Source organism: Peromyscus californicus, unplaced genomic scaffold (assembly GCF_007827085.1).
Source record: "Peromyscus californicus insignis strain IS unplaced genomic scaffold, ASM782708v3 Scaffold_12__1_contigs__length_115047231, whole genome shotgun sequence".
Classification (NCBI taxonomy): Eukaryota; Metazoa; Chordata; class Mammalia; order Rodentia; family Cricetidae; genus Peromyscus; species Peromyscus californicus.
In genome coordinates, this window is record NW_026294413.1 from 93,726,619 (window position 1) to 93,742,816 (window position 16,198).

Genomic DNA, 16,198 nt, shown 5'->3' on the forward strand with positions numbered 1-16,198 from the left:
AGGGTAAGGGAGAGCATGAGGGGTAAAAGGCGGTTACTATGAACAATAGAATGACACACATATCTGAAAATATATTGAAACCTGTTACTCTGTACTCTAAAATAATAAAAGAAAAAGCTTATCTATATATAATCACATTCATAAAATAGGAAAAAAACTAGATCTAATGTTCAAAGATGATGAATTAAGCCATTCTACTGGTTAGAGTGGGAGTGGACTGATACCCTGTATCATGTGGATAGAAGCAGAAACTAGTTTCTTTGATGAAAACAACAACAACAACAAAAAACAGGAAGTACCTAAAACAACACTTGGTCTAACACATCTCCTTTTTGAACTGTGCTGTTCTCTCCTATATTCCAATACGTGCACATAAACACATGGTAACAGCAGCAGACTGTGACAGTGAAGGTCTACCTTCAGTGTGTCTCACAAACTGAGAGACCAACTTCCCTACGGCTTACCACTTACTAGCTATTAAACCCTGCAGGTAGCTGTGCGGACCAAGAGAGTATGGGGACATCAATAAGCAAGTGTGTACAGAACCCAACCACTGGTGGTTTTAGAGCTAGGACACCCCAAACGTGGTTGTAGAAACAAAGGGGAAAACACTAATGTGCCTATGACTGAGATGGAGAATTTCAGAAATTAAAGAAGGAAGGAAATTGTCTTTCTACTTTAGTAAAACACACACACAAAAACTTATGATCAAATATAAGTTATGAAAACCAAGAGCAACATTAATTTCCTTAACATGAGAAGTCCCTCAAAGAAGCAGAAGGTGCTTCAGGGTCTTGGAGTCTGTTGAGCGTTACCTTTCCACTCTTCTATTGTGTGCTCCCTCTCATCTAACTGCTTGTCAGGGATCTTTGGTGGTGGCTGAAAGACACAAGGCAGTAACAACTGGGTCAGTTTACTGGAAGTATATATACTATTAATTATTTGAAATATCAGTCAGACATAAGACTTGTAAAAGTGAATCATGAGGCAAAGACCAATCAATCATCAGTAACTTTAACTTTCCAGATGGTAGTTCTGTAAGATTCCTTTGTAAGAAATAAGATGTATTTTTCTTTCCTTCCAACTTTTGAAATTGTCACATCTTACCTGTATTACAGAATTCTGCTCTTCTTTGGATAAAATATTCGTTTTAACTAACGCTGCTCCCACAGACGTTCTAGCTCCTCTCTAATTAACTATCAATTCAACAGAATAAGAAACAGTGGGATGCTACCTGACTCTGTGATGGCTTAAATATGCGCCTAACCTAAGGTTTTCTTCATGCAAAACTAGGAAAACATTAACATCATCTATACTTTTATTTAAAATGACAAGTTCTCTTTCAAACTTAATTTTAACTATAGCTCTAAGAATACAATATGTTCTTCAAACATTAAGAACTTACAGCTTCTGCTTCCGAAGGGTCATACCAGACGTTGATGTATGGGTGCTGGAGAGCTTCATCTACTGAGATCCTTTTGGATGCATCTATTACTAGCATTTTGGATAACAAATCCCTTGCCTGACTGGCTGCAAAAATAATGATATTAATATATACATGTTCATGATATTCTCCAATTATTACCTTTAGAAAGTTGAGGTTATCTTTTATTTAAAAAAAATTATAGCCAGGTGGTGGTGGTGCACGCCTTTAATCCCAGCACACAGGAGGCAGAGGCAGGTGGATCTCTGTGAGTTCGAGGCCAGCCTGGGCTACAGAGTGAGTTCCAGGAAAGGTGCCAAAGCTACAGAGAGAAACCGTGTCTCAAAAACAAAACAAAACAAAAAACCCCAAAAACCAAAAAAATCTTTGCCAGGCATAGTGGTGTATATGCTTAACTGCTGAACTGAGGACACAGAGGCAGAAGGATCCCAATTTCCAGGCCAGCCTGGTTCCAGTCCCAGGTTGGCAGGATCACACAGTAAATAGCTATCTCAAACTGAACCAAGCCAAACCAAGACAAAACAAATTCTATGTTTTAAAAAAGAATGTTTTCATTATTGATTTTTGTGAGCATTAAAAGAAAGATTACATTTTTAAAGAGTGCATCAAGTCCCTGGAGCTGGAGTTACAGGTGGTTGCAGTGAGCTGCCTCACATGAGTGCTAGGAACTAAACTCGGGTTCTCTGCAAGAGCAGCAAGCAATCTCTCTAGTCCCTGTTTTGTTTATTGTTTTTTTGGTTGTTGTTTGTTTGTTTAAAAAAGACCAGGTCATGCTATGTTCCTAGGCTAACCTGGAACTCACAAAGCACAAGATGGTCTCAGACTCCTGGCAATCAATCCTTCAGCCACAGCTTCCCAAGTGTTGGGAGTACAGTTGTGGACCTCCACACCTAAAGATAGTTTTTACTATAAAACCAGGACACATACATGGTTTATAAAAATACAAAAAATTTTCTTTCTTTTTTGAAGCAGGGTCTCCCATTTTGTTGCCCTAGCTGGCCTTGAACTCAGAAATGCTCCTGCCTCTGCTTCCCAATCCAAGGATTGAAAGCAAATGCCACTATACCTAGCTAAAAAGCAAAAAGAACAAAACTTTCCTATGTTCCACTAGCAGACATAATTTTGAGTTAAATCTCTTAAGAATATGACTAAGCACTCTTACCACACATGAGTACTCAAAACACAATTTGGTGTACACACTCACACAACTTACCTTTAAGCTTGTTATGCTCCGAGTCAGCTGGGAAAAGCACATCTGGGAATAGTTTCTCAAAGCTATAGCCAGCATACTTAGGTCTGTTTTCAACGTAAGTCCTTACTGTTGGTTGTAGTTTCTTCATGAATTCAGGACACGGTGTTCCGAGCTGTTCAATAACTTTATTCCACTGATCAATATCTATTATCAAGTAGCTAAGAAAAATACTCCGTGTATCAAATGTTCAACATTTTAATCTTATCCACATTAAATACAAGAAAATGGAAATTGTTTAAAACTTAAAGAATGTGGCCATTATATATTTTATACCTCAAAGCCATCTTGCAAAAGGCAATGATTGCAAGTGGATAAAAATGAGCAATAAATAAGCTCTGTTAATCTTATTTATTGTGTGTGAGCATGCACATGTGTGGTGTATATAAACATTAATTTCACCATAAAAGAGGCATAAACGAGTAAATTCAAAATAAAAATAACTCAAAAATTATCACTATATTCATAAAACTCAAAATGTAAACTGCACAAAACTTTAAATTTAAAATTTGCCTTTCCCCCAGCTCTTCAAAAATGTAAATGCATTTCCTAGAGAGTAAGAAATATTTCTAGTCTGTCCTGCTTTTTTGAGTTCTTTACACTAACAGAAAATACCTGATAGTGATAAAAATGATGACTTGGATAGAAATAGCATTTTCTTTTGCCATTCTCAGGTCTGCCTATGTTAATTACGTTTGTGAAGCGCTGAAATACATGAAAATGATACCAGTATCTCATTATGCTGTAGACCAGAACTTCCTGGTCTTGTTCCCTCTGAGGCTCTCTACTCCAAATCTCCAAATACTGATGTCCCAAACACTCTTACTGTAACATGGTGAATATTCTCATTCCATCCACCTAAAACACTTCTGTGTTACTCACTGATAGACCCTTCACTGTTAACATAAATATTAAAAGTTGATGAGCTAAAAGCATGAATCCCAACCTAATTACCAACATAGGAAACTTCCTGCTGACATTCTCAGCATGTTATGTTAATGTAATGAGACAATAAGACACAACATACAGAACAGTGACAGAAAGACACGGGGGAACCAAACAAAAAGACAGACAGGAGCGACAGATAATTCCAAAATTCATGCTGCCTTCAAAAGAGTTACAGACTTACTCAAGTGTTAGAAGTTTTTAGTGGAAGCCTTAATTATTTTGTTAATCAACTCAAAGTCATCAAGGAACTGTGAATAATCGCACTTGAGCACTTTTTAAAATTAGCACATGAAACAATGAGGAAAAGGGAAGTCTATGTCAAGTAAGAGGTGGTATTCTGGAGAGTAATTTAACAATACTTTGTATTAGGGAGAGACAAAATACATTCCACCTGACCAGGCTGACGCGGTACCATACATTTTGACCTTTAGAAACTACATTTTTAGGCCAAAGATAAGGATACGATCTGTACCTGGGAACAAAACACCACCTTTGATCATTTCTCCCATGATGCACCCAACTGACCAAATGTCAACTGAAAACAAAATGCAATGACATTAACATAAAGATTTTGGTTAAAATAAAAAGAAAAATATATAAACATTAAAATAAAACACGTACACCATATACACTTAAAATTATAAAAAGCAATACGAAATAAAAATGAATGACAGTGAATGTGCTCTGACTACCAGCAGAGACTGTATGTCCTGCTGCCGGGTGCAGCCTACAAACACTTTAGTTTCTTAGCTCCACAATTTTTTGAACTATAACAGCCACAGACTTTACATCTATTAAAAGAAAAAAAACTGTATGTACAAATGTAGAATATATTCCTTTTCATTAGCAAACAGAAGGAAGTTCATCACCTAGTTAATGAATCTGCTGCAGCAGCACAAGGATACAGTCCCTTCCTGGAAAGAGGATTTTGTGGCAAACCATTTCTCCCATAATGCACCCCACAGACCATAAATCCACTATATGTTTGCAGCACAAAAGAAGGAAAAGCAAAGCAAAAGGTCATTAAAATCAAAGAAGCATAATATGACTGCATTATCTAAAAACTGCAGAACATCACAAAAAGAAAAGGTGGTTTGAAGTTCAAATAATGGAATAATTTAAAACACAAAATACTTTTAAAAAAGCTTTCAATCACAAAAGAAAATATGAAATGTGGCATTTTAATTACATATCTAATTTTAAAGTGAGAGCCATGCACAGAAATTGCATAAATTAAAAAATATACATTTTATAACTGAGAAATTATTTGGAAAACATAAAGTAGAACCAAACAAACTTTATAAATAAAGTTAAGAATGTATATGAGGTCATAAAAGTATAAAAATGAGATGCACTATTTTGAGGTTTAACTGTGCATTTTACTCTCTCTTTAAGTTAAATTTAAAAAGCACAAGCAGAAATAATTTAGAATATTAAAAACAGAATGTTTCTGAACTTAATAAAATGCTAATCTAAAGTTTTTATCAGAAAATTTCAAACTGGATTTCACAGGCTTATTGAACTGAAAAAGCTTCGTTTGTATCTTCTGAACTGAAAGTCAGTTGTCTTCATTGCGACTTCATTCTACATTAATACCCACCTCTACCCAAAAAGGAACAAACGAAGAGAAAGAACAGCTTATCTGTTAAGAAACCTTGGTAAACACAAGTGTTTTTCCAGTTTTCTATTTTAAACTATCAAAGCACCTACAGATCTATGATCTACAAAGAGTCTCCAACAGATCACTGTGTAGAAAACTTGCTACAAGGGGTCGAATTTGCTATTAGGCACTTTAAAATAGAATAGACTACCCTAAACTTTCCAAAATAATTTGATGTTCTCTGCAAAAAACAAAACATGAAATCAGTGTGTGTGTGTGTGTGTGTGTGTGTGTGTGTGTGTGTGTGTGTGTGTATGACTGAAAAGAGGGTATCTGTATGCCATCCCCCACTGGCTAATGTAGTTATGAGGGAACAGATTTGACCAGGTTGCTGGGGGAACAGGCAGGAAAAGCAATGAAATGATCTATGTGACTCTCTTCTAAGAGAGGGTAATATGCCAATTCTTTTTTTTTAAAGTTAATTTTGAAAATTATTTTTATTTTATGTGCATATTTTTCTGTGTGAGGGTATCGAATCCCCTGAAACTGGAGTTACAGACAGTTGTCAACTGTCATGGGAGAGCTGGGAACTGAACCCGGGTACTCCAGAAGAGCAGCTAGTATTCTTAATCACTGAGCCATCTCTCCAGCCTCAATATATCAATTCTTGACAATAGGGTCTCTAATTTCTGGTAAGGAGCTATGTCAAGACCATAGTGTCAAGGACACTAACACATGGTGCAATTTATGTGATAACCAAAAGTTTCACAGAAAAGCAATTACCAATCTGCATTCTGGTCACTTGAAATATCAACTCTCAAAACAAAATTTTTAAATCTTATGTTAAGACTAAGAAAACAGAATATCATGTTTACTTAAATTAGTTGATATCTAAACTATTTGTTTTTAATTAGCTCAAAAAAGAAGAGGAAATTAAGCAAGGACCCCAATTTCAATGGTATCATTATATATATATATATATATGTGTGTGTGTGTGTGTGTGTGTTTATGTATTTGTGTATGTATATATGTATAAAGAATCTTCAAGACTGACTTAATAATTTTCTGCTTCAAAGTGAACCACTGTTCTAACCTCCTCCCTAGAAACACACCACATTAAAAAGTTTAATATATCCACATATAATAATATATTCAATTTCCTTAAGGCTTGACACAGGTTTTGATGAGACACTAGTGCTTCCTGAAAGGTTGCATTATCTATTAGCTTTTCAGAGTTGAGCCTTAACGTAGCTCTCAGTTTATAGTGAGTGCTACTATTAACACTGACTAAATATTGGAGATGTAAGCAAATATGACTAATATACACTAGAATTACTACTAAGATTAAATTACTAAGAAATATATGCTCATTCAAGTTAAAGTTACAGACAAGCAAAGGGCATAAGTTCTGGTTTCAGAATTCTTTCTTTAGGGGTAGGACTGATGGCAAGTATTCACATTTATGATAAGATACCCATGCTTTCCCAAATATTTATGGTAAAATGTGTAGATTCTTGATACACGTTTGAAACACTTATGCACGCTTAACTCCATGCACTTCAATTTAAGTATAAAAAACTTATGGATAAACTAAATCAAAAGAGTATTTCAAAGTGAAAGTATATGCTGACCGTTCTCCTTGTAGCCCATGCCGAGAATGACCTCTGGCGCTCTGTAGTATCGAGTCACAACATAAGGAGTCATCATAAAACTTGTTCCTGCAGTTCTCGCCAGTCCAAAATCAAGAATCTTCAAAGTGCAGTCTGATTTGACTACTATATTACTAGGCTTTAAGTCCTTCAGGAAATAAACATTAAAATGATTGCTAAGACAGATACAAAGGTTTTACTGCTCAACTGAGCTACATAATCTGTCAGTTTGTTAATTGTTCACTGTTTTCAATGTAACATCACTACAGAGATTAAACACAAATAGGCAAACCCAAGAAGTCAGATTTAAGATATTTTCATACATAAACCCAGTACGGAAGTTAGGAATGTTTTATCTTCTAGAAATGAGTATTAGCTAGAAATTCTTGGTCAAATAGAGCAAGAGATTTGGAAAGACATTTTAAAGCTCATTTAAGAACTTTTGTGTGGAGCTGGAGAGATGGCTCTGTAGTTAAGTGGGTTCAATTCCCAGCACCCACATGCCAGCTCACAACTGTGTCTCCAGTTCCAGAGGATTCTCCACCATCACATAGACAGGCAAAACAGCACAAAAGAAATACAAAATTAAACAAACAAAAAAGAACTTTTGTGCTAGGCATAGTGGCTCATCCTTTGTAATCCCGATACCTGATGCCAAGGCAGAAAGACTGGAAGTCCACGATACAGAGTGCACTGCTTACTTTCTTGTTAATAGGACACAACAAGCTAGAGTTCTCTGGGAAGAGGGAACAACAATGAAGAAACCATCTCCACCAGAATGGCCCGGAGACAATTCTGTGGGGTATTTTCCTAACCAGTGAGGTGGGAGGGCCAACCCACTGTGAATGGTGCCCTCCCTGGGCAGGTGGTCCTGGCTGCATAAAAACAGGTTGAGAAAAACATGGAGTTGCAAGCCAGTAAACAGCACTCCTCCATGGAATCAGCTTCAGTTACTACTCCAGGCTCCTGCCCTGACTTTCCTCAGAGATGGACTGTTACATGAAAATCTAAGATGCAATAAGCCTTTTCTTCTCCAAGTTGCTTTTGGTCAGTGTTTTATCACAGCAACAGAAAGCAAATTATAGCAACAGCAAGACTCTGTCTTAAAATACCAATGACAAACAACAATAAAAGAACTACTATGGTAAGACGTTATAAATTAGCATTTACATTCATTTGCATACTAAACTAACAGCATTAAAAATCTTACTCTAAAGTCACAACAAGTATTATATCACTCTAAAACTATGAAACATTTGGCTAATATTCACATGATCTTGACATAATCTTGGCATGTTATTTGAACATTCATAGTCACACATGTTTGCTTTTTATGGGGAGAGAGTAGAATCAATCTCAGTACAATAGACAGGACCAAAATAGTGATTATCAGCCTGCTCATTCCTGACTTCCCACATAAAATCACAAACATCTGTTCACATGTAGCAGACACTAGTGTGCTGGTGCCACTAGTCCATAAAATTACTTTCTGCTGTTAATGCTACATAACGTCTTTATGAAAATCTACCAATTGGCTCCAGCCAGAAGGAAATCTGTGTGATGCTTATTAAAAAGAAGGCAGTGGCATAAAATACTTAGGGCTTGACATTCATCAAGCTTTTGCCTGTTGGCTTTGATGAACACTCATATCCACATCACAGTTACACTATCTCACATGCACAGATGAATAGCAGATACAAACAAAAGCAAAGGCCTTCAAGACAAAGATCCCTTTTTAAATGTCTACATGCAGGAATTGCTTGTTTGCTGTTTCTAACTTACTCTGACATGCCACCATGCATAGGCTTAGGAAAGACTCTAAGGACTTTAGAAATTAAGCATACTAACAATATAAGGTCATTCCAACAGAAGACAAAAATGTTATCATTCCTGTTCTGCAAATGTAATGTTGTTAATACTTCTGAAATACAGTAAACAAAACAAAGGAATGTCCATGCTTAAGAAAAAAAATTACAAACTTTAATATCACTTCCATGTCTGTTGTTACAGCTCAAGATTACTGGCTCTTTATACTAGCTGGTTCCAGTCTAGAAAAAACTCAAAATACTTTGTATTCTGGAACGATTATGAACAAATACATTTTTTTAAAGAAACAGTTTAAGAAAATAAATTGTCAAGAGTATTTGGCTGTAAGAATAGTAACTAAAATTCATCTTTCTGTATCAAGGATTATTATTTTACAGATGTCATCATATTGCTAACTACATATAGAAGAAGAGTGACTACATTTGTGCAGAGAGAGTAGAAATAACTCAACATTCCTTTTTCCTGCCCGACTCTCTAAGCTTCTCTAGTCAGGCAAGGCGGCATGAGTAGACCTGGCAGGTAGTGTCTGAATGGGAACAAAGTGGAGAAAGGCCAGCACAACTTCCCGAGCTCTTCCCTTGCTTTGGTGATTAAGAACACTCCAGATAGTGGGCTTTGTTGGCAGCCGGGTTGCTCAGCATCTCTATAGAGCCAAGTTTCCACCCTCACCATGATCTGCCTGTACACATAATATGAGAAATAAACCTCAGGCATGTTTAGCTAGAGTCTGATATTTGTTACTGTAGCCAAGCCTACTGCATTCTGTTTAACTGACCCAGGACTGGGGAGTAACTATTACAAGTTGAGTATCCCTACCCTGAAATCTGAAAGGTCCATATTTAAGTCATTTTGAGTATAACTGACAGAACTCAAAAGTTTCTTATATCCACTTTGATGTCTACACTAAGGAAAACTTAAAGGTAGCCTCATATTAGTCCAATGATACAGGACCCATCATGTCAGGGCTTTGATTTTCAAGGTTGCACTGTGCAGAAATCAGATTTCTGACTTTCAGATTTAGGGATGCTCACCTGGTAAAGACTATGCAAATATCTAAAATCTAAAACATTCCACAATCTGAAACACTCTGGCCCCACGCATTTCAGATCACAGACAACCTGTGCAAGGACACAGGGCCATGAGTTGGTGACCGGACAGCACTGAAATCAGTAACAAATTGGGAAGAGATTCTAACTACGCAGATGCAAAAATATTTTATGTTATCTGCACAGGACTTGCATAATGAACAGGGGCTGACAACTGAGAGCCTGACTGCTTTTGCAAAGGAAGTTTTAAGCAAACTTAGACATAATCATTTTGCCCCATGTTATCTACTGAAGGGCACAGTTCAGTCAGTAGATGTGACAGAGGCCATATCCACAAAGTAAGAACACTTAGAATGTGGTCTTTACATAAACAAGTTCTAGAAGAGGTTGGAAAGCAAAACTTTGTTAGTAACTACTGGCTCCATTGGAAAGAACTAGCTATATTATAAGTAGAAATGAAAGGTAACAGTGTCATCATTTTGGATAATCTAAATGCTCCTAGAAACCCACAAAAAGGTGACAGATGGTTTAGTTTATCCCTGGACCAAGCATCATCCTTTTATATGCCTATCCTTGTAGCCAGTTTCAGTTAACAAAACATAAAACAATGTGATGCTCACCGGATCTGAAGAGAAAGTCTGGACATACTCGAATTAGCATAGTTTCTGTTATTCTACCTTATACCATTGGAAAACAATGTCCCTGGGAAGCAAACCTGAACCTGACCCAAGGTATGGAGCAATGCCACATAGCTAATCCTGAGGACCCTGAGCAAGCACTGTGTTGGTTCAAGTCACTGACATTCTTGGCTTGTTTCTATGCATCATTTTCCCATAACAAACGAAAGCCTTAGTCCTTATTAAATCCGTAAACTGAAGAAATCACTTCAGTCTGTCCAAAGAAGCCTGAAAGCTTAAAGGAAGACTCAAGAGAGCTTCAATTAAGTCCAAGAATACAGAGCCTGTCAGCTAACAAATATGCTTTAAAAAGACATACAATCAAAAAGCTACACTTCTTTTAGTTACTGATAAAAGCTGCACTATGAAAAACAAAACTGTTGTCAAGAAAGCGACATGGGCAGGACAGAAAGAAAACTTTCTGCTCCAAATATCAGTAACAGAAGACACCTGCGCTCCTGTCTTTCATGGGTAGGAAGCAGGCCAAGAAAGCGGAGCAGTCCTTGAACTCACAGTCTTCACTACTCACTTCAGATATATTTAAGGAGGAAAGGAAGACTCGCACAGGGAGCAGCCAGGTAATCTGGACAACAGTAGACAGGTTGCACTGTGCAGAAATCAGATTCAACCCCTAATAAGTGAGCACTCCCACCTCTAGAGGGAGGGACACTTACAATGTCCATTCAGCAGAATTTCAACTGCCAACTAATCAACCACTGTATTTTTCAGATTTCCAATGAGACTGCTGTGGCTACCCTGGCCCCATCTGACTGTTCTATTGAGGGAACTCAAGGAGAGGGAAGACAGAGTCAGTTCCAGTGTTTCTAGGCCCAAAGGACCTATGCCTGAATCTGATATAGACATTAATGTGTGTCCCTGTTATGGAGGTGTGGGGCAGAGAGCAGTAGTATGTTAGCCAACCACAGGCTATGGCAGGACTGGTACTCACCAACATTCATGAGTCTGCTCTCTCCATTTTCCTGCTCTTTTATAACTAGGCAGGCCTTTATGGCTAGATCTGCTTATGCACTGAATAGGGGTGATGTGTGTGTCACCTGCAGGCCAGCATGTTAAGCCAGTGCATTACCACGCAGCTTTCTTTTGCTGACACAGTTAGAACTAGTTAGGGAAGTCTCCCTCAGCATGGGTTTCTAAGTGTCTACAGGGATACCTTACTCTGCAGTATTTGGAAGGAATAAAAGTTTAGTTTCTTAAACCAAGTGAGTAATCACAGAATGGCAGAGTTAAGGTGAATCTAGCAAGGAGGAGAGGGCTGTGAGGACTAGATGCAAAACCAGCAGCTACAGTTTATCATGTCAATTTTTGGTAGTTGCTTCAGGAAAAGACAGCAAGGGGCTATCTGGCAGGGACAGCTGGAATTTAGTCCTAAGCCAGTGGCAAGAGTGAACCAAGGAGTGGCTTCAATAGACCCTGTGATGTCTGTTCAGACCCTTGGCTCAGAATATTCATTCTTCCATTTCCCAGGAGGAATGGCTGCTGGTGGCCTTCAGCAAACTTCTCCAGAAGCAACCTGTTTTTAGCACAGAGGTTAATGAGAGTCACCAGCTGAGGCTTTTGAATTAAATGTAGTCAATGTAATTTCTCACTTTGTCCATTTTTAGTTTGTTATGGATACTTCTATGCTTCTTACACGCACAGCTCCACCCTAGTTTCCCACATTGCCTAGTGTAAGGTACAGGTCATTAGGGCAACAGACCTCAGTATGTCTGCTATTAGTAAGAACATTTCTACAGCTGTTCTTTATTTTTCCTAACATCTTCCAAAATGAATTTAAAAGTTAAGAAGAGAGGAAGGAATGCTTCCTAACTTATGGTACCAATACCTTGATACCAAAGTCATATTATAAAACCACCTTTACATGAAAATGAGAAACTAAAACATTAATGAACCTAGCGGTAAAAATCCAACAAAAAATACTAGCAAACCATAGTATACTGGAAAGATTATACACTATGACCAGTTGGGATCTATCCTAGAAATAAAGGGGAGTTCAAAACACAAAAATCTATCAATGTAGATAGCTGAAGGGAAGCCATACATACAGTAACAAATTGGTGCATAAAACCTTTGGCTAAATCAACAAATATGCAAATCAGGTATCTAAGATAAATGGAGAATTAATCTTCTGTAAGAGGGGGTTTGGCCTTTGTCCTAAACTACAGGTGATTTTAACACCTGGAATATCCTGTTTGACAGGACTGTCCTGCTAGTGTGGGGGTTTTGGTCATAGACAGCCCAGCAACATAATTTATGATTATATTTTCCAAGTTCCAACCTTGGAGGAAATGGAGAGTCAATGTATTAGTATCAATCAGATAATGACCGCTGACTATCAGCTAGGACAGTGCTATGTTACTGTGACCAAATAAAATATCTAGATCTCAAAAGACTGGGTGAGCTTCCCTGGCTGGAGATACTGCATTGTCATACTTTGGAGCCAACAAAACATCTAAAAGCTCTATGTTGGACTCAGATTTCCCCACAAACCTCTTTCTTTGGTTGGTTCTGACTCTTACCATTCAGTTTATAGTAACACCATAGTTGAAGTGTACCACCACCAGGAGTCCTGTGGTCATGCTAATTAAACAGTAAAACTCAGGGAGATGGTAGGATTGGTGATTTGTAACCAGATGATCTAAAATGGGGGTAGTTCTGGGGACCCTTGGACCTAGGCATGCCTTATGTATTAAGCACATTTTATGGAGGCTGTAACCTCTGAGTAGACAGCATGACTTTTACAATAAGAAAGAGTATGTACCAAGCTCTACAGCTGCTATCATATCTAATAGTGGCTACGGTTTGAAAATGTTTGCATGTGTCCTCCAAGGGAAATGCTGGAACCTGTACAGGGTGGGGACTATTAGAAAGTAATTAAGTCGTGGACACTGTCCTCAGAGGAGACTAATGTTGGTTTTGTGGAATGGGTTAGCTCTCCTGAGGGAGTTAGTATACAGCAAGGCACCCTACACACTTGGCACCTTTTATACACAATCAGATTTGCTTTTTGCCATGTTTATAAGTGGTCTAAATGATCTTCACCAGAGGCTGATGAGGCTACCCGATCTCAGATTTTCAGCCTCCAAAACTGAGCTAAATAAATTCAATAAATTCTTTTCCTTAGCTGGGTGATGGTGGCACACACCTTTAATCCCAGCACTCAGGAGGCAGAGCCAAGTGGATCTCTGTGAGTTCGAGGCCAGTCTGGTCTACAGAGCGAGATCCAGGACAGGCTCCAAAACTACACAGAGAAACCCTGTCTCAAAAACAAAAAACAAAGCAAAACAAAAAAAACCTTTTCCTCATAAACAAATGCCTTGCTTCAGGTATCTGTTTTCATAGTGGGAAACACTAATCAATGGTGATGACAAGCAAGACAAAGATGCCGATCTCTGCTACTGGTCTTCAGCATTTGACTGTACGTCTTCGCTAGAGCAACTGGGGGGGGGGGGGGGCGGGGGGGGGGGGAAGCGGGAAGCTGCCCAGACTGAAGAGAAGTCAAAGTACAGTGCAGTTGACATGGTCTTTAAACAAATCAGTGTATGAACACGTGAGAGGGTTAGAAAGAAGCACAATGACAACTCACGACAGAGGAAAGACTGTGTGAAGATAAAAGACAGTGCTTATGGACCTCACCAAAACCATTCAGTTTTAGGCACTGTGAAGTGTGAGAAAATAACTCCTGCTAGTTCAGCTACCCAACTTACAGTACTAAAGGCTAACACAACTTAGGAAATGGAAAGATATTATGGGTTACAAATTGGAATACTAAATACTGCCAAGATGATAAAATCACCAAACCAATCTTCAGATTCAATGAAATCTTTGTTCAAAAGTCCAGTGGCTTTTTCTGCAGAAATGAAAAAGCTGACCTTCAAATTCATATATACTCAAAGCAGTTTCAAAACTATAGAGAAAGGAGTCAGGATTCAGTTTCCCATTCCAAAGCAGTACAGAGTAACATTTGTAACTGGTGGGTGGAGAGATGGCTCAGTGGTTAAGAGCACTTACTGCTCTTCCAGAGGACCTGGGTTTGGCCTCCAGCATCCAAATGGCAATTCATACACACACACACACACACACACACACACTAAAATTTGTAAAAATGTGATTCCAATATAGGGACAGACATAAAGACTAATTATATAAAACTGGCAGTCCAGGAAGAGAACCATGTATTTGTGACTAGCTGGATTCTGAAAGGGTATCAGTACAATTCTCTGAGAGCTTGGACAAATAGATTTCTACATATTGAAGAATAAAGATAAACTCTTGCATCATACCATGTACAAAATCAATTCAAAATAGACCAAAGACCCATAAAACTCTTATAAGAAGAGATAATGTTGAATCTTTATGACCTTCACTTTGGCAGCAGATCCCTATGCAAGACATAAGACCTCATCAGCAAAGTGAAAACCAATCTATGTATAAATTATGTCTGGTAAAGGTTTAGTATATATAGAACTAGGACACACACACACACACACACTCACTCTCTCTCTCACATATACAATCTGCAACAAAGAGGCACACAACTGATTAAGAACCAAGGGCTTAAAAATACATGTTTTTTTTGGTTGTGAGCCTAGCCTTTAACGGCTGAGCCATCTCTCTTTTGCCAGGCGGTGGTGCTGCTCGCCTTTAATCTCAGCACTCGGGAAGCAGAGCCAGGTGGATTTCTGTGAGTTCGACGCCAGCCTGGACTACAGAGTGAGTTCCAGGAAAGGCGCAAAGCTACACAGAGAAACCCTGTCTCGAAAAACCAAAAAACAAACAAACAAAAGAAGACCATGTTTTTTTAAGAACCACATAGAAATAGCTAACCAACAAATAAAGAGATGTTTGACCACTGTAATAGCTTGAATGAGAATGGCCCCCATAGGCTCATATATTTGAATACTTGGTCCTCAGTTGGTGGAACTGTTTGGGAAGATTAAAGAGGTGTGGCCTTGTTGGAAGAGGTGTGTAACTGGGGGCTGCTTTTGGGTTTCAAAAGCCCACATCATTCCAGTTAGTACTCTCTCTCTGTTGCTGCCTGCAGATCATGATGTAAGTTCTCAGTTACTGTTCTAGTGCCATGCCTGCCTACTTGCTGCCATGCTCCCCAGCAGGTTAGTCACGGACTCATTCTCTGAAACTGTAAGGCCTCAGTAAACTCTCTCTTCTATAACTTGCCTTGGTCATAGTGTTTTGTCATGGCAATAGAAAAGTAATTAAGACAACTATCATTAGCCATTAGGAAAATGTTTATCAAGACTACAATAAAATACCACTTCATATCCATTATGACTAAAATGAAAAGGTCAGGTACTAAATACTGGAAAAGTTGCAGAAAAACTGGAATCCCTAAATATTGATTCTGGGAATGTGAAATGTACCCAATTTGAAAAACAGTTTGATGGTTCCTTAAAAAATTAACACCGCATGATACAGTAATTCCACCAAAAAAAAAAAAAAAAAACCCTTAAGAACAAAGATTGAAGAAATACTTGCACATGAATTTTCATAGCGAAACACTATTTAACTGAAAGGAAGTAACACATAAATTATCTGTGGAATACGCCATATGGAATATTATTCATTCACAAAAAGGAAGTACATAGTAATATATGCTACAGCATAGACACTGCAAACACATTACACAAGTCAAAGAAGCCTGACATGAAAGGCCATATATTACATGATTACATTTATACAAAATATCTAGGACGGGTAAATCCATAGACATTGAATTGCT

General features: G+C 38.1%; 1 protein-coding gene across 4 annotated transcripts in view; it reads right to left on the reverse strand.

Moving 5' to 3' along the window:
• Positions 1–16,198, reverse strand: part of Mapk8 (mitogen-activated protein kinase 8) — a 72,012-nt gene that overhangs the window by 6,098 nt on the left and 49,716 nt on the right. For 3 of the 4 annotated variants that reach the window (XM_052733920.1, XM_052733922.1, XM_052733923.1), the window contains exons 6-10: positions 6,873–7,038; positions 4,547–4,618; positions 2,658–2,840; positions 1,406–1,530; positions 816–879 (exon numbers count right to left, since the gene is read on the reverse strand). In XM_052733920.1, coding sequence (XP_052589880.1) covers positions 816–879; positions 1,406–1,530; positions 2,658–2,840; positions 4,547–4,618; positions 6,873–7,038 — 610 coding nt within the window. Of the gene's footprint in view, positions 1–815; positions 880–1,405; positions 1,531–2,657; positions 2,841–4,104; positions 4,177–4,546; positions 4,619–6,872; positions 7,039–16,198 lie in introns of all 4 variants that reach the window. The other variant, XM_052733921.1, reaches the window with a different exon arrangement.